The 19,505-nt window shown below is 38.4% G+C and overlaps 1 protein-coding gene across 7 annotated transcripts in view; it reads right to left on the bottom strand.

The window, feature by feature from the left end:
- The window catches only part of CR2 (complement C3d receptor 2), an 80,775-nt gene extending 61,282 nt beyond the window's left edge, over window positions 1–19,493 (bottom strand). For all 7 annotated transcript variants that reach the window (XM_081948032.1, XM_081948031.1, XM_081948036.1 and 4 more), the window contains exons 1-14: window positions 18,659–19,493; window positions 12,470–12,658; window positions 12,212–12,311; window positions 10,242–10,327; window positions 9,894–10,085; window positions 9,471–9,653; window positions 9,074–9,256; window positions 5,702–5,884; window positions 5,350–5,544; window positions 5,098–5,197; window positions 2,735–2,820; window positions 941–1,132; window positions 519–701; window positions 123–305 (exon numbers count right to left, since the gene is read on the bottom strand). In XM_081948032.1, the coding sequence (XP_081804158.1) occupies window positions 123–305; window positions 519–701; window positions 941–1,132; window positions 2,735–2,820; window positions 5,098–5,197; window positions 5,350–5,544; window positions 5,702–5,884; window positions 9,074–9,256; window positions 9,471–9,653; window positions 9,894–10,085; window positions 10,242–10,327; window positions 12,212–12,311; window positions 12,470–12,658; window positions 18,659–18,728 (2,125 nt within the window). In that variant the 5' untranslated portion in view covers window positions 18,729–19,493. The remainder of the gene's footprint in view (window positions 1–122; window positions 306–518; window positions 702–940; window positions 1,133–2,734; window positions 2,821–5,097; window positions 5,198–5,349; window positions 5,545–5,701; window positions 5,885–9,073; window positions 9,257–9,470; window positions 9,654–9,893; window positions 10,086–10,241; window positions 10,328–12,211; window positions 12,312–12,469; window positions 12,659–18,658) is intronic.
- Between the last annotated feature and the right edge of the window lie 12 nt (window positions 19,494–19,505).

Genomic DNA, 19,505 nt, shown 5'->3' with positions numbered 1-19,505 from the left:
ATTTCTTTTGAAACACTTCATTCAGTAAAGAAGTAGAAACCCATATGAAGAGTGATCCTCTGTTTCCAGACCTCACGCCTTCAAGAGTTTACGGAAAAAAATGTTGTGGTCACAAAAGGTACCTTCACAGTTAGGGGCAGGAGAAGACCATCTGCCAGCATTTGTGCAATGAAGAGTTGCCTCTCCAATCAGAGCATAGCCAGGATCGCATGCATATTTCACAAGCATTCCACTGGAAAATACTCCTGTTTTCTGGTTGATGAGAGTCCCATTTTGAATATCTGGGGGTGGTGGGCATTGAACCACTAAAGGAAGAAAAGAGGAGATTGGGAAGAAAATCAAATTAAATATATACTCCAGGATGATACATCAGTAGGAAAAGTAAAATACTAGTTGTTCATCTATAGGTTCAAACTGCAAGCACCATATTTTCCACTGACTGACAATGAAGTGGAATGCACACTCAAAACAGAAGTTTAATATTGTTGAAACAATGAAAAATACAGATTCATCCTTACCCTGTTCACAGACAGGTATGGGAGGATCCCATGTACCATCCACTTGGCAATGAATCTCTCTGGAACCAACCATCTCATGGCCCCCAATGCATTCAAAGCTAACTTTCTGGTTATATTTGTAGGTGCTGGAAACTCCAGCTACAATCCTTCCATTCTTAATCTGAGGAGATGGACACTCTGTCACTGAAAAATGAAACATATATCAGAAGCAGACAAGGAGGAAAAAAACTGGAATCACTCATTAGAAGTGTGAGGCCTCATTAGTTCAGTTTGGGTAGCTGAGGAATAGAGATAACTAGTTTGTCAGTGTGAGGCCCCCAAGAAAATATTTGAAGGAATCATTTAAATGTTTCGAATTAGCAGCTGATGGTCCTTGCTTGAGAAGGAACACAATAACCAAAGATTTGGGCAGGAAAACTCACCTCCACAATATGCATGGCCACTCCATTCTCCCTTTATCCCATCCTTAGATGTACAGGAAATAGAGGCATTTCCAAAAAGAGGGTAGCCTTTGTTACACACATATGTTACAGTTGTCCCATAGAAGAAATCTTGCAAAAGTTTTCCAGTGTGCTTGCCGTGGGGAATATTTGGCGGCGATGGACACAAGATAGCTGGAAAGAAGTGGAGGTTGTATAAGAAAGATAAATGAATGTCATTTTCCTTATTAGAAAATGTGGACATAAAGCCTGGAACATTTATAATATTTATGACTCTAATGTAATATGTGCTGTTAAAAAGCAGTCAAAGACAAAGCACATATGTTATATTGAGCATCTGTTGCAGCTGTAAAGGAAGTTAATGTTTTGCCTTTTTAAGGCTTTTACAGGCAATTGCATATTAGAGGTCTTAGTACTCTCCTTTTAAAAACTGTATAACTATCTCTGACCTATAATTTCTCATATCATTTCTTTGATATTGTTTCAAGGACATATAGAAAAAGGATTTTTAAAAAAGAAGTCAGGCCATTTTCATTCAGTTGAAAACTGTGTTAGCTGGTAAACTTGCATTTGAAAAAAAATATCTCAAATGAGAAGAAAGTTTTATTCGGGGAGAATCAACATAGGGGGAAAAATCATTGTTGAAATTAAATACTGAAAGTTACTAAAACTGAAAAAAAAATCAAGGATATGACAAGAGAAAATGTGTAGTTCAGGGTTGAATTGTGGGATCTTTGGTGCTCTCTGACGCTGGTGGTTTTCTTGCAAATGTTTCATTATCAAACCACATAGTATCATTAATTCTAAATAAAGTTTTTTTCATCATGACCTCTGGGCCTGTTTGATTGAGTGATGTCATTTAACATGTTGTGGCATGTGTGCTTTTCTCTTTTTTGGATATCTGAAATGAACTTTAACTGATGTTGGGATGTTGACATGCAAATAAAAGAACCTGCCATCAGTTCCTATTGGGATAGAACAATATTTATTGATAGATGTCAATACTTCTATACTCAAAACATATATAACACAGTAAAGGTTATTTTATGATACCAACGAGCATATAGTACCCAAAATTACATTGTGTGCTCTTATATCAGACTCATTGATCTGAATGGAGTCTGCAAAAGAGACATTAATGGTAGCTTTGACCACATTTTTTGATATGATATGACCAACTCAGATTAACATGCTTCACATACCCAACTAAAGCTTTTCTCATATACTTTGGCATTCTCCAGATTAATAGCATTTTAGCATTCCAAATTCAATTCAATTCAGAATAGAGGTGGAAGAGACTTTGGAAGTCTTCTAGTCCAATCCCAACCCTTTTCAGACAAGTGGCTGTTCAGTTTCTTCTTAAAAACCTCCAGTGATGAAGCACCTACAACTTCTGAAGGCAAACTGTTCTACTAGTTAATTGTCTGCACTGTTAGGAAGTTAATCCTTAATTCAAGGTGGTTTTTCTCCTTAATTAATTTTCATCCATTGTTTCTTGTCTTACCTTCTGATGCTTTGTAAGTTGACTCCCTCTTCTTTGTGGCAGCCTCTCAAATACTGGAACGTTGCTATCTTGTCACCCCTAATCCTTCATTTCTCTAGACTAGCCATACCCAAATCCTCATATGTTTTAGTCTCCAGGCCTTTAGTCATCTTAGTTGCTCTTCTATGCACTTTATCCCGAGTCTCAACAAGTACAAAAAGTACATGATTTGAAAAGAAGTCACAATGGAATCATTATTTAGCTAAAGAAATATGACTGTATGCTCTACTTACGCTGACATTCAGGAAGCTTGCCACTCCATTTTACCCTTTTTCCATTTAAGGCACATTTTATGGAAGAGTGTCCAATCAGTTTGTACCTGTATTAAAACAGAAACTATTATGGAAGAGCCACATATTCTTTCTGGTTCAATTTCCTATCCCCAATTCTCAAAAATGCCAGTGGAAAAGAATAGAACAATTACAACTCAACAACTTCTAGATGACCATGTGCTAACAATCTTGCATATAAATAGTGACAATCTATTACTTACAAAGATCAAACAATGCATGTGATGCTGAAGAATTATTACAGGAAGCATATCCCATCCAAGCCATTATTTTGCAGAGTCCTCTTACAATATTCTCCCTTTGGATCCTAATTACCTATTTTTTCAACTACCCAATCTTGTTTGGGGAAGCAATATAGATCTCTCAATCTAAAATATCCGTACATAAATATAGGTAGTCCTTGACTTATGACCACAATTGAGCCCAAAATTTATGTTGCAAAGCAAGACAGTTGTTAAGTGAGTTTTGCTCCATTTTACAACCTTTCTTTCAATGTTGTTAAGTAAGTTACTGCAGTTGTTAAGTTTGTAACAGGGTTGTAAGTGAAATCAGATTCCCATTTGCTTGGCAGAAGATCACAAAAGGTGATCATGTGACCCCGGGTCATTGTGGCATCATTAAATATAAACCAGTTGCCAAGCATCCGAAATTTATGCAGAATAACAGAATTGGGAGGGACCTTGAAAGTCTTCTAGTCCAAACCCTTCTTAGGCAGGAAACCCTACATCACTTCAGACAAATGGATGTCCAACATCTTCTTAAAAACATCCAGGGTTGGAGCATTCACAACTTCTGGAGGCAAGTTGTTCCACTGATTAATTGTTCTGTCAGGAAATTTCTCCTCAGTTCTAAGTTACTTCTCTCCTTGATTAGTTTCCACCCATTGCTTCTTGTTCTACCCTCAGGTTCTTTGGAGAATAGTATGACTCCCTCTTCTTTGTGGCAGCCCCTGAAATATCGGAACATTGCTATCATGTAACTCCTAGTCCTTCTTTTCATTGAACTAGACATACCCAGTTCCTGCAACCATTCTTCATATGTTTTAGCCTCCAGTCTCCTAATCACCTTTGTTGCTCTTCTCTGCACTCTTTCTAGAGTCTCCACATCTTTTCTACATCGTGGCGACCAAAACTGAATGCAGTATTCCAAGTGTGGCTTTACGTCTGTCACTTCTATAACTGTCTGGTTTAGTACAGCAACCAAACAGGATAGAGTTCAGTGGATAGTTAGGACTGCAGGAAAAAAAAACAATTGCAACCAACCTGCCTTCATTGAGGACCTGTATATTGCACGGGTCAGAAAGAGGGTGAGAAAATATCTGCAGACCCTTCATATCCAGGACAACTGTTTCAACTCCTCCTGTCAGGACGCATTGCATGTCAAAACAACTAAACACAAAGATATTTTTTTCCTTTGTGCCATCACTCTGCCGAACACCTAATTACCACAGTACTATCATATATATATATGCTGGTTTTGTTGTATTCAGGTCTTTTCCCATGTAAGATTGAGATTGTCTTGGCAATGTTTCGGTGAGGTCTCACTCGCCATCTTCAGGCTGGGTTTTGGGCTTAAAGCGTGGTCAGAGCTGCCGCCTTTCTATAAATCTTGGTGGGTGGGCGTGCAGTGCGGGCTTTGTTTCAGTAAGTGGAATGATTGGTTGTATGGTTGTATCATGATTGGTAGATTGGTGCTGATTGGTGCTGGGTGTGTGTCCATTGTTGTTTCATGTTGTAATGGCCTGGGTGGTGGGTAGGGCTCGTTTGTTGACTAGGGCTCGTTTTCAGATGTCTGGTAGGCGGGAGGTATCATCACGTTTATTCATGTTGTGGGGGTGTTTCTCTATTTCGATAGCTTCCATAATTATTCTCTTGTTGAAGTGTTCTGTTTTGGAGATTAACCTAGTTCCTTAAAAATTAATTTCATGTCCTGAAGCTTTAAGATGCTGGAAAAGGGAGGAAGTTTTTTTTCTTTTTTTCTTACTGCGTTCTTGTGTTCTGCGATGCATGCATTTATTCTCCTGTTCGTTTGTCCTATGTATGTTGCAAAATCTGCCCTATATATATATATTTCCAAAGGGTTATAAGAAAAGGTAGTAGTATGCATGTGCATGCAGCAGCATATAAAAAGGCTGATGCACATACCTACTTGGGAATTATAACTGCTCAATTAACCATGATAAAAATTTCCTTGGCAAACTTATCCCAGCTCAAAATCTATTCCTCTGAAAAATCAGGATAAAAATTTTCATCCACCAGTCTTATTGCAAAACAAATGAAAACCATACAAGTTTTGTCTATACTTACCCTTCCTCACAAGTATAATTTAATGTAGAACCAAACAGAAAATCTCCTGATACAATCAATCTACCATTTTCTGGTTCTCCTGGGTGGCCACATGATTTTTCTACCAAAAAAGAAAAAAAGTTGTATCTTTCTTATGCTAAGACATTCAAAACTGAAATTTATGACTATATATCATATGAACACATTTACAACACATTCAAAAAATGGAGAATATTTCCACCTATTTTTAAGAATAGGGAAAAAAGCACTCACTTTTACAAAATTCTGGAACTTCTGACCAAACCTGATTCCGGATACATATAGAAGAGGCATTCATTCTAGGGTGCTTAACATAACCTGGATTGCATTTGTATTGTACCAATGACCCAACAGGGAAGGAATTCATTTTCTGATACTCATCAGTGAGCTCTGCAAACTCTAACCTGATGGGGATGCTACAGTTACCTCCTGATTTAAAAAGAAGAAGAAATAAAGGGGAAAAAATGATCTCAGTGTTTATTGTTAGATTTTGTGTTTCAATCTTCTGATTAATTTCCTTTACTTAAAAAAAATACCACAACATTTGAAGAACCAATATACAAAATGCTGTGGTCATGAAATGTACCTTCACAGTTAGGGGCAGGAGGAGACCACATGCCATCATCTATACATTGAATAGTTGCCTCTCCAATCAGAGCATAGCCAGGATCGCATGTATATTTCACAAGCATTCCACTAGGGAAAACTGCTGTTTCCTGGTTGCTGCGGATCCCATTTTGAATGTCTGGGGGTGGCTGGCATATCACCACTAGAAGAAAAAGGGAGAAGATTGGGAAAAAAAACAGATTAAGAATGTACTTTGGTCTGATACATTTATTTCAATAAACAATTCTCCCTCAAAAAGTGATAGTGAAATGTTCTTAAGCATTCTTTCAATATGAGGTCCCGCTGGATTCGGGAATCCTGCTTGATGAGCAGATGACAGTTGCAGTAAAGGGCATTTGCACAACTTCATTTTGTGCACCATTTGTGCCCATTCCCAGATTGAGGGACTCTACGCATGGTCACTTATGCCTTGGTGACCTCCTGGTTGCATTAGTGCAATGCACTGTAACTGGGGCTACCCTTGAAGACTATCCAAAATCTTCAGCTGATCCAAATGGAGCAATGTAAGTAGTTATGTATGTTCCTGGTGGAACACACATTATATCTCTGCTTTGCTAGCTGCATTGGATACTAATTTGCTTCTGGTACTAATTTAAGGTAGTGGTGTTTACACCCAAAGCCCTTCCTGGTATACAACTGGGATACTTGAGAAACTCTTTGTCCCCAAATCCATCTGCCCATCTCACCAGATCCAGCAAAGGTAACTGTGATGACTCGGGGCTGGGCACCGAAGCGACACAGCTGGAACAGCCGTGACTGGAACATGTTTTGGGGTCTGTTGGCTAAGGACCACATTTGGCAGCCCTGAGGCAGTGGGCCTTTTTTTTTACTGTGATTAAGGCCACTAAGGTAAGGTCTCTTAAGATCTGGTTATGTTAGCGGACCTGGGAGTTCCAGATAATAGGAGAACTAGTATATTCCATTATTATTAACATTAAGGATTTATAACGGTGTTCAGATTTTTATTGGCTTCTTAGTTTTGTTGCATTCTGCCCAGAGTTAGAGATGGGTGGCTGTATAAATCAGATGAATAAAAAAAATAGGGTAAATGGGCATCAACATTCTTTTCTGAAAATATCATGCTATTTTCAGAAACCCACCCAATAAACATTGCTTTCATATTAAGTGTTCATCGGAGAAACTGGAAAGCACAGGAATGGGAGAGAGATAGGAGGGGAGCTAATTACGTTTTCTACTATATTTTCAGTTGGATGCTGAAAATCCCACGTGTCATGCTGACGCTGAATTGTATGATTGCCTTTTAGGGTGTAGCCAAAGTCACATTCAAAGGTAATTATTAATATGGGTTGATAAGCTTCTTTGGCTGTAATAATTTTCTGGATTCACACAACATAGAACTGAAAATGAAAGAGCAGGAGTAAAACTTATATAGTTCTATATAATCGCCTCCTTGAGAACTGATGACACTCTTCCTTTTTATGGAACACAATTTCAAATATTCATCTTCCAGCATAAAGAACTACACCTTTGATTTGTAAATATAATATTAGTAAAAACAGATTTTCACCCGCTTGATGATGGGCAAGGTAAGAAGGGAATGGGATGAGTGATATGCATATGAGGCCTCAGGCAGGGAATCTTTTATTGGAAGTCAGAGAGTATAAATCAAAGGTCAGTGAGAAGCAGTTGAGATTAAAAACATAGGACTCCCAAGCAGCTAAGGAATAGCTACATACAAACACAAAGGCTGCTAAATAAATGAATGCAGTAGAACATGGAGTCTGTCACATGTTATCAGCCAAACATCTGATCTTCCTCTTCCAGCCACCCAACGTGTCCCTTGACAACTAAGATCAGGCAGCATATTGCATTCAGCACACTATTATGTTTATTTTATCTTTGTAGAGGAAACAATGTGTATGGAAGAAGAGTATTCAATTCTCCTGTCCCCCTTTACCTCCTCTGACTAGCAATGCAATTTATCTCAGGAGAATAAAAGTAAAAGCCATCTGCCTTGCAAATAGTGGAGGTCTTATATTGCACATTAATTCCTGTGAAATTTGCTAATAAGCTAGGTAAAAGTAAAGGTTCCCCTCGCACATATGTGCTAGTCGTTCCCGTCACTAGGAGGCAGTGCTTATCTCCGTTTCAAAGCTGAAGAGCCAGCGTTGTCTGAAGACTTCTCTGTGGTCATGTGGCCAGCATGACTAAACACTGAAGGTACACGGAATGCTGTTACCTTCTCACCAAGGTGGTTCCTATGTTTCTACTTGCATTTTTACATGCTTTCGAACTGCTAGGTTGGCCAAAGCTGGGACAAGTAACAGGAGCTCACTCCAATAATAATAATAATAATAATAATAATAATAATAATAATAATAATAATAATAATAATAATAATAATAATAATAATAATAATATAATATAATATAATAAAATAATAAAATAAAATAATAATAATAAATATATTCAACCACAATAATAATAGGCTAATAATAATAAATAATAAGCAAATAAGCTAGGTGCTATTTATAGTGCTTCACAGCTTACAGTATGTGATTTTCCCAGGAATAAACAACCCCAAATCTATGATTTTTGCAAAATTAAATTTAGAATAAGAATAATAGAGTTGGAAGGGACATTGGAGGTCTTCTAGTCAAACCCCCTGCCTAGGCAGGAAACCCTATATCATTTCAGACAAATGGTTATTCAACATCCTTTTAAAAAACTTCCAGTGTTGGAGTATTCACAACTTCTGGAGGCAAGTTGTTCCACTGATTAATCGTTCTAACTGTCAGGAAATTTGTCCTCAGTTCCAGCTTGCTTCTCTCCTTGATTAGTTTCCACCCATTGCTTCTTGTTCTACCCTCAGATGCTTTAGTGAATAGCTTGACTCCCTCTTCTTTGTGGCAACCCCTGAGATATTGGAACACTGCTATCATATCTCCCCTAGTCCTTCTAATTCACACTAAATGTCCAAAGTTAAATTCATGCATCAGTCGCAATAAAATGTTCCCAAACTATTCACAGCTCACTGCAATCTTTCCCAGGTGAACACTATAGCTGGGGACAGCAGGATCAACATCCTCCCAAAAGGAATGGACATACAAAAGGGCTTTTTGTCATCGGTTATTCATTTCTGGGTCTCTTAAATGAACCGGCAAATCAATAGTTAGAAAATTCTGGACTCTACAATTAAATTTTCCTACTTTTGATACCAAAGGTAGGTTTTAAAGCAGCCTTCAGTTGTAGATTTCTTTAGAAACAACCCATTCAGAAAGAAGTGGAAACTCATGTGAAGAGTGATCCTCTGTTTCTGGATCTCACTCCTTCAAAAGTTTAAAGAAAAAAATGTGGTCACAAAAGGTACCTTCACAGTTAGGAGCAGGAGAAGACCATCTGCCAGCATTTGTGCAATGAAGAGTTGCCTCTCCAATCAGAACATAGCCAGGATTGCATGTGTATTTCACAAATATCCCACTAGGAAATATTTCTGTTTTCTGGTTGTTGTGCGTCCCATATTGAATGTCTGGGGGTGGTGGGCATTGAACCACTAAAGGAAGAAAAGAGGAGATTGGGGGGAAAAACCAGATTAAGAATGTACTCTGTGATGATATATCAGGGGAAAAAGTAATAGACTAGTTGTTTCCTAGCCCAGCTGCAAGCACCATAGTTTCCACTGAGAGTGAAAAAATGGAATACACAGATCAGAACAGAACAAAGGTTTAATAGTGTTCAAAAAATGGAAAATCCAGATTCATCCTTACCCTGTTCACAGACAGGTATGGGAGGATCCCATGTACCATCCACTTGGCAATGAATATCTCTGGAACCAACCATCTCATGGCCCCCAATGCATTCAAAGCTAACTTTCTGGTTATATTTGTAGGTGCTGGAAATTCCAGACACAATCCTTCCATTCTTAATCTGAGGAGATGGACACTCTGTCACTGAAAAATGAAAGACACGTCAGAAGCAGACAAGAAAAAAAAACAACTGGAATCACTCATTAGCAGTGTGAGGCCTCATTAGTTCAGTTTGGGTAGCTGAGGAATAGAGATAACTAGTTTGTCAGTGTGAGACCCCCAAGAAAATATTTGAAGGAATCATTTAAATGTTTCGAATTAGCAGCTGATGGTCCTTGCTTGAGAAGGAACACAATAACCAAAGATTGGGGCAGGAAAACTCACCTCCACAAGACACACGCCCACTCCATTCTCCGTTTACCCCATCCTTAGATATACAGATAATAGAAGCATTTCCAATAAGAGGGTAGCCTTTGTCACAGCTATAGATTACAACTGTCGCATAGTAGAAATTATCCAAATACTCTCCAGTGTGCTTGCCATGGGGAATCTTTGGTGGTGGCAAACATGGAATAACTAGAAGGAATGGGAAAATTAAAAACTGAAAAGAATATTTTATGTCTTTTTTAGCTGAATATGTACTTTTCAATTAATTAATTACTTCATTTACTTCTGGACTTATATTGGCATGAAGCAATAAAATACTTTCATATATTACATAGTACTACTTACTCTCACAAAAGGGAACTTCATCACTCCATTTCATTTTATTGTTCACTACTTTACACTTTCTGGTAGACTTGCCAATCAGCCTATGCCTGTAGGAAGACAAAAACAAACAAACAAACCTCAACATATCATCATTTTATTTTTTGTAGGAGAATGCAGATTTTAGATCGTTAGGATCAAATGGATAGTCTAGATTCATTTGTCTACTCTAGCTCAAAATTAGGAAAATGCAGGGATAAAGATGGCTAAGGGTGTTGTGTCCGCACCATGGTAACCGTGGGATGTCAGTCAACACCAGCAATTGCCAGGATTGGCTAAGACACGCAGGCGTTGTCAGCGGGAGTTAGCTTCGTTCTAATTGGTTGACGGTTTGACAGCTGCACTATAAATAGCTGTCAAACCGGAGTTGCTTGTTCTGTTCTGTATTAGTCGCTGACGATTAAAAAACGTGTTAACTGCAGAGATCGCCTCAGTCATTCTTCCTTACACTGAGTACAAAATACTGGTGACGAGGAGTGGGGAAATTCTCCACACACTGTTCTTCAGTCTGAATATTAGGCTACTGCTACAATATGTCTGCCATTCCTAGTTTTGCTCCTTTCTGCGTGCACAAAGAGTCTTGAGAAGCATTTTTAGAGAGATTCGAGTGTTTCTTGCTTGCCCATGATTTCACTGAGGTGACAGTTGATAGGAAACATGTTTTTTTCATCAGTGCGTGTGGACCTGAAATGTTCAGCATGGCAAGGGCACTGTCAGCTCCAATGCCCATTAACACTGTACCTTGGGATGTCCTACTCACTAAATTAAAGAACAATTACTCCCGTGCCATCTAAGATAGTGCATAGACACGCATTCAAACAATGCACTCAGCACGAAGGAGAGTCAGTTTCCCAATATATGGCTGCGCTTCATCAGGAAGTGATTCACTGCAATTTTAAGGAATTGGACGAAGCCCTTTTAGAGCAATTGGTTTGCGGAGTTAGGGATGTCAGATTGCAGTGCTGGCTTCTGGCTAAACCAGATTTGATACTTCAAGCCGCTGTGGAGGAGGCACAAACTGCAGAAATGGCTGAAAAGCCAACCACCCAGATCCAAACACATATAAATGGGGTTAGCCCGAATTTCACCTGCACCTCAGTAACCCAACAAGTAGGACAGGAACATGAGTGGTCTGATGAGATTGAGCAAATTGGCCACGTCAACTCTAGACATCACCTCAGGACAGAGCCCGCCAAAATTCCTAGCAATGGCTGCCTGAATTGCGGAGGCAAACATCTCTGCTCTAGCTGCCATTTCAAAATGGCTATTTGCAGGCGATGCGGACGAGAAAGGCATTTAGACCCCGTAAATTTTTTTAGTATTCATTCATCCCATGCTTTTTTGTTCCTGTGGTGTCAGTTGATATGTATATGCATTCATATGTGTAGACTGATAGCATATGTGTATGTGTAGAGACAGATTGCTAAATAGCAAAATAGCAAAGTGCAGGAGAAATTACTTTCCCTAATTGCTAAGCCTTCTTTTAGCAAAACTCTTATATGTTTATAATCAAAGAATGGAAGGAGAAATTTCCTACTGTTTTTTATTCCTTAAAGGAAATATATTAGAAGGAAGAACATGTTCAGTTCTGCTATTTATTTATGCGATTTGTGAACCTGACAGTTGTCCTTCCTTTTCATTCGGCGTAGTCCTAATTTTTGCTGATGCTCTTGTTTTAGCAAATGTAAACGTAAATTAAAAGAGAAAGATGCAAAAATGCAGCATCAGGTTGAAGGCTCCCAACCTAGCCAGTACTGTTTCTTCCCCACTTAGGCACAGGCCTTGCCCAATGACTGGTGAGGGAAAGTGAGATTTCCTCCATCCCACCCAAAATGTTCTTACCGGACAATTTCAGGTTACACTGTTTGAAGAAGTAAGAAATAAACAAGGTGAATCACACCCCTGGAAATTATGTTGGATTCCCTGTAACTTACCCATCATCACATTGGTAATTTGCAGTGGAGCCTAAGGAAAAATCGCCTGTTACAAGCAATCTGCCACCCTCTGGTTCTCCTGGATATCCACATGTTCTCGCTAGTGGAAAACAGAGAGATTCTACTTTTTCATGTTATGCTTTGGGTAACCCAAAATGTATAAAACTGATTCAATGTTTGTGTCTGAATTTATCAGAAAAATGTATTCCCTTACATAAATTTACATAATTTGTTTAATAAGAATATTTAAAAACTTACGTTTACAGAGCTCCCAAACTTTTGACCACTGTTGGTTTTTATTACACATGCTAGAATACATCCCTGGCTTTTTCATGTAACCTGGTCGACACTTGTATTTCACTATTGAGCCGACAGGAAAGAAATCTTTTTCTTTATATTCATCCATTAATTCAGCAGAAACTAACCTAGGTGGATAGTCACAGCTATCTAAAAGAGAAAAAAAAAAGACAGCAATGAAATTTGCCAGATTCAATTTTCAATTTAGTTTTCATTTCTTCTCCTATGATCTGGAAGCGGCTCACCATATCTTGGAATATAAGGGAAAGTGATTATACTAGCAGGGTTAGAGCTGATTTATTCCAGCAAATTCCGAGAGCTCTCCCTGAATGTCAAATTTTAATTTAAAAAGACCATCTTTCCCTTTAACTAATAAAAATTTAAGGGTAAATGTGAACTTTGTTCCATTCCAGAGAATAATGCACATATAATGTCTCATGGAAAGCAATTGTGGGGCTCTACTTAACAAAAGGGGCAGTGGTGGGTTCCTACTGGTTCGGACTGGTTCAGCCGAACCAGTAGTGGTTTGGCAGCCTGGGTTGCTGGAAACAGCAGCAACCCAGGTCTGCCATGCCCCTGAACTGGTTCCTCAGTCACCACCATTGGCAGCGCCATTGGTGGCGCCATCTTGTTTTTCAGTTCTGTACATGCACAGAACAATTTTAATTGAACTGCACTTGTGTGCACAGCACGCATCAAATGCACATGCATGCAGCACCCACACACGAGCAAATGGGCAGTAGTGCCTGCCGGAACCCATCTCTGAAAAGGGGTTGTGTGAGGCTCTTAGATTGATTTTAAAAAGTGCAAACATCTTCTTATGAACTAGTTTTTAAAAAGATATTCCTAAAGTACTCAGTACAGAAAGCATTTGCTTTTTTTAAAAAAAAGACTGATTCAATAGTAGTGCAAGTTGCATAAGCTTTCATGCCCATTCTCTTGATTTGGCTTCTATTTTGAGTGAATGTAGTAAACTATTATTTTAATCAAGGGCATAAGATCTTAGGTGTGAAATTCTTGTGCTAGTGAAAGCATGATCTTCTGTTTTCACGTCTAGTTCTTCCAGAAATCTGAGTCAGAAAAACTGATCTATTGTTATGAAATCTTTCTGCTCATTGATCTGGGACTGCCTAAAACCATCTTTGCTTACGAGTTTATTTATTGTCTCCTTTTCATTCAAAACTCTTCCTGACAGCTCCTTAGTCCACTTCAATTCCCTATTGGCTACAGTACCTTGTGAGAAACTGTGTGTATGTGTGCATGCGCTCGTACTAACATGTGTGCTAGTGTACGCCCTTGTATTTGAAAAACCTTCAAAAGAACCTTGTCAAGTTTTTTTTTTTTGTCATAAATATGAGAGATCCTTCAATGCCTGGCCTTGGTTTTCTTGCACACATTTCATTAAGTAAACTAAGTGATATCACTGAGTTAACCAGCTTGGGTAGTGAAATATCTGCCACAAAACAACCAAGCTCAGAGAGAAACAAGGTCCCCTCATTTCAACCCTGAGCTACAAACATTTTCCTTTATCAGAGTCATAAATATGCCTGCATATTTGGGAGATTACATACCAGGATAGCAGACTGTGTCTACTCTTCCCATTCTATGATAGGAATGGATGAGTGGATAAATAATATAACTCCCAATAAGAATTATGTATCTTGAATTATCATGACTTCTTCCTGTAAGTTCTCTCATGTTGTTTCCCTTTTGCTGTATGTTTATTTAGATGATCAAGACTAACCCAGGCAGAAATAAGCAGATCTAAGATGAACATATATGTCGTTTCAAAGCAGAAACACCTCAGAAATTCTCCCAAACCATCCTGGATGGGTCGCAGTTCAACAGGTCTAAAACCTGGATTTCAATTCTTCTGGGGTTCAGTGAAAACAAAATCTGAAAGAAGTATGGCAAGGCCTGTGCACTCGTCTCCTTCCCCTTTTGCATGGTCCATGTGCTGGACAACCAATCCACCTTTCCAGCAGTGATGTGCGGTGAGGTTTATGGCTTGTGAGGCACTGACACAGTGGTGGTTTCAACTTTTAGACTTGTGGACTTCAACTCCCAGAATTCCACAGCCAGGCATGCTCAGTTCCGATTTATAATGACAGCATTTGTTTCTCTCTCACTTCCTCCCCCTCTCTCAAACACACACGCACACACACGTACGTTGGATTGGACTATCTCTCCTACCCCTTTCCCTCTCTCACTCACTCTCAAACACACACAGACAGACAAAAGTTGGATTGAATATCTTTTCCAGTGGCTTGAAAGCAGCTCCTCTGCCACCACCATCCCCATTCTCCTGCTGCCTTCCCCAAAGACCTCCACCATTGCAAATGCAGCCTGCTGTCTGGGTGGGAAATGCCTGGAATGCAATAAAGCCCACCCACTCACCTCCTGCTGGCAGGCTGGGGTGAGAGGAGAGGCAGAGAAGCTGGAGGGGAGCCGATTCAAGCCTTCCAAAAGAGGCTGGGGAAAAGTTTGTGTGCTACAGCATGGCTCTTTGCCTGGCTTCCGTGGATGACTCTGCTTAACTGTTAAAAAAAGCCTCTAAAATGCGCCCTCTACTATGAGGCAGGAGAACTGTGTGCCTCACCTATGTCAGGAATTTTTAGGCTTTTAACCCTTGCTTAACTCTGCTCGAGTGATCATAAAACGCCTAAAGTCAGACTAGAGGAGGCATGCAGTTCTCCTGCCTCATAGTAGAGGGCACTTTTTTAGAAGCTTTTTTTAACAGTTAAGCAGAGTCATCCACGGTGAAGCAGCAACTAGGTCAGCTTTTTCCTTTTACATTTTTTTTCTTTTCATGATGAGAGCGGTGAGGCTATGCCTCACTTGCCTCACCTGACTGCATGTCACTGCTTTCCAGAACTTTTGTTTCCCTAAGTCCTTTTCACTTCAAAGGTGGTTTTAAGAGACTATTTCAAGACAAACAATAGCAGATGGGAGATGCCATTAGAGGCTTATCAAATAAACAGTTATGGGAATATTTTGTGAAAAAGCTTCAAAGATCTCATACCTTAATGAAATTAATAATAAAGGAGACTGGAGGGATCATATCTGTTTTACAAATGCTGCATTCTAACCCATAATTCTTAACTTATTAAGAAAGTCTATGATTATATTATGTTGATGGTGAATATCCAACCAACTCCCCCAAAAAACCCCACATCTTCTTCACTACCTTCATTACATAATTTTTGAAAATGAGGAAAATCATTGGCAGCTTAGGGCAAGTAGAGAAATAAATAGCTATGAAAAGCATATTGGATATGCTGCATTTGAAGACACTGGTGAAGGTATTGCACTGACCCACCTATGTCTCTTTCTAGAGCCTTTTTTTTCTTACCTCCTGTCAGGTGTAACTGTGCTACTGCCACCATTGACTTTGGCTTTTTGTCACTTTTCACCTGACACAATTCCATTTGAAATTCAAGTTTTTGAGTTTTAATATGGATGAAGCACATTTATCTTGGTCGGTATATTGGCTTCTAGCAACTAGCTGTCCCATACATAGAGCATTTTACACATCTCTTGTGGGTAGGAAGTAACAACACAAAATATTGGAGGAGTGACCTGTTTTGTGCCATCTAGTCTGTTGCTCTCCCTTATCCGTCCTACAAGGTAGACCCGATCAAGAAACAGATACCATATATGCCTTAAACCTTTTCTAAATTAAAATGTCTATAGTAATCTTAAAAATCTGAATATTTTCTCCCCTCCCTCTTATCTCTTCTCTACTGTATGTATGAATTAAGGGAGGTACCTAATTTTTTTTCATAAATTTCCACCTGGTATGAGCTTAAGGTATTTTATTTATTTCTTTGATAATCTTTCCACTCTCCACCAAGGCCATTCCCCCTACGCTATAGCCCTCCTCCCAACCAGGCACATTTCTTACTACCTAAGATTCAGAGTCTAGCCTGGGCAATTTCTTTATAAGTAAGAAGGCATTTATAAGTGTTCAAACAGCTTGGCGTCAAGCAGGACATCTTGCACGAAGTAGAACTTTCTGTGAGAATTTTTTTTCTGGAAAGCCAGGCTACATTTTATTTGGTTCCATCATTGTGGAAGAAGCAATTTCATATTACTTCAATTTCTAAGAGATTTCCCTTTAATTTGTAAGCCAAGATAATTTCAGCAAATTGGAATTTTAATTCTAAGCACAGTATCAGTGAATATATAAAGCTGATATTTAAAAACATGCAGAGATTACATATTCTCCAGAAGGTACTTGTCTATTTTTTATTATTTAAAGTTTCAAAGTTCCATGAAAAAAGAAAGCAGAATCTGTTGAAGGATCCTATAAAGACTGAGAAATAGTTAAATCTAATTAAAGAAAAAGTAATACCCAGGCTTTGTTGTCTGTGGTTATATCTACCCAGTGTCTACTCTGTAAAGGGTAGCTTGCTTCAAGGTGTTGCTTCTTACCTTAAAAGCCCTTCACAGCATGGATCCAGATTACCTGAGGAACTGTCTCACCTTAATGGGATTGGCCCTCCCCACCCACCAGAATGGGAATGCTGCAGACTGTGTCAGTCATGGTCTAGAAGAACCTTTTCTGCTGTGGGTCCTGCCCTTAGGACATCCTGTCCAAGGTATGATCTGCACCCACACTTTTGGCCTTACAAAAAGACCTGAAGGCCTGGCTCTGTTCTGTGGTCCCGATGGGGCATGTCACCCTGGAGGTGGCTAATTGGAGCCAGTGTTGCATTGCAGCTAGATTGCTAGATGATGACTCAAGCCGTTATTGTATATATTTGGGGGCTGTCCGAATTCATCTCACCAGACTGTTGTGAGAATAAAACAGAGAAGAAACTACATTTGCTACTTTATTTGCTGGAATAAAAAAGTATATATTGGCATATTTTTCCTGATAAGTCAGTTTATCAAATAATCTGAATTGTGCAAAAATTGGCAAGAAAACGATTTCCATTTCTAGTAAATTAAAATATTGGCAAGCTTTGACGAGGACCAATTCTTAATCATACTGTACTCTTCCATGAAGTTCAGTGGATAATCAGTGTTTCTCAGTTTAAACTAATAGTCAGGGCTGAGAAGCTACATTTCAGGTGGTCTGTGAAGTCAAATAAGTATTTTTAAATTTCTCATTTTTAATTTCTAACATTAGTATCAATAGATATAATCCATATACAGTAAACCAAATCTTTTTGGCTTCCTCAATCATTTTTAATCATGTAAATGGATCCTGAAATCAAACTGTTGAAAAATTGTTATTCTAAGAAAAGACAGGCTTTAAATGCAACACAACAAAATGAATTCCTCTTAATTTAAAAACTATTTTCAAAGTGTTTGCCAAGCTAATAAGCGAGGTAAAAGGCAAACAACGCTTGGAGGAAAACTAACGGTTATCTAAATTCAGCCAGCATGAAGACCAGTAATTGGAGTTACATGACTGTGTACATTTACAGGTACAAATGTGGAAGGAAATTCACCCTGAATCTAAAAACCGAGCAAGAAAAGGAAATGAAAGATTTTATCAACCTTATTTCAAACTTAGATTTCTACTATATTTCAATAACAAAAAAATACTTCATATGTTACTATTGACACAATATAGCAATGAGTTCAAAAACTGCCAAGAAATGATAGCTCTTAATTTCATTAAATCTATGAATATACCAACAAAACTCAGAATTATACTGCATATATTTAAAATCTGCAGTGTAATACAGGAGAAACCTCCACATCATCTTAGAGCCATTAGATCTGAGCTGGAAATATCAAGACTAATGGAAAGTAATAAGGAGGTAATATGCCATGCAATGATTTTTTTTTTTTAAAAATTGCCAGCTAGTTCCGATAGGCATAACTCCATTGAATACAAGTAAGTGAGGGGAGAAAAGTCAGTCATAAATGAGAAAATACTGTATTTACGGTAAATAATGGTTTTCAATTACTAAATATCAGGTGCTGAACACCAAGTCAGATTTAATTCCTTGGCCTTTGACCTCTCCAGAGCTTCCAACAAGATCTTATCTCCCAGGTGAGGATCAAAATTCAGAAGAAAGGAGTTATGAGAACTGGTACAGAATACATAGCTATTTTTTTAACTATTTGTGGAGAGAGCAGGTTGACAGAGAGAGGTTAACATTACAGAAGCTCAACCAACGTTCATCTTCTCACCTTGGTTCACTAAAGGAGCAGCCAGGAAGGTAGCAGCAAACAGAAGGCTGAGTGTGCAGGCAGAAATCATTGCTCGTTTCAGTGATGACTATGAAGCTGAGAACTCATGCCCTTATGTATATAAATACAAAAGAGGAAGCAGCAATAGTGGTAAGCAAATAAAACAGGGGCTTTTGTACCAAAAGCCCCAGAGGAACCAGATTTTGACAATAGAACTTGTTGTTTCTTTGTAAGTGGTGAAATCTCATCTTGCACATCCTGCAGTTTTACCAGTGAAATCCATTTCGGAAGCACCAGTTCTGAGCACCCCATAAATACAACATACATACAAAGTGTATGCATATTGGTCACACCAATAGTTCTGTATCCATTTAGTTTGAGGGGGAATAAAATGCTGATTATCAAGGTTGTTTTTGCTGTGTTTGGCTAGGAAAGGTTAAGAGAGTATTTTAGAAACTAATGAATTTTATCAGTTAGCTTAAGGAGAAATTAACATCTGAACGTTGGAATACAAAGCACATATAGTAATTTATTGTCAGTAAGAATTGTTAATAACAGACACCAAACTGCATTTCCCAATTAGATTAGATGAATAGGAAGGACTTTTTGGTAAATTCTACATTTAATAACTGCCATAAAATCTCTTATGGAAACTTGTTTTGCCTGATCTTCTGAAAAAACCCAGCTCATTTTAAGAAATGCAATCTTTAGAACTTTTTGTCTGTTGAAATACAAGCATCAAAATAAAAAATAATTTTCTCATACCATTCAAAATATGCAATTCTAATACATTTATATTCAAACCAAAGGCACTTATCAGTAAAAACCATTTTGTTGAAGTAAGACT

Source organism: Natrix helvetica, assembly GCF_964273705.1.
Source record: "Natrix helvetica genome assembly, chromosome: 3".
NCBI lineage: Eukaryota > Metazoa > Chordata > Lepidosauria > Squamata > Natricidae > Natrix > Natrix helvetica.
This window is presented reverse-complemented; position numbering and strand designations above follow the sequence as displayed.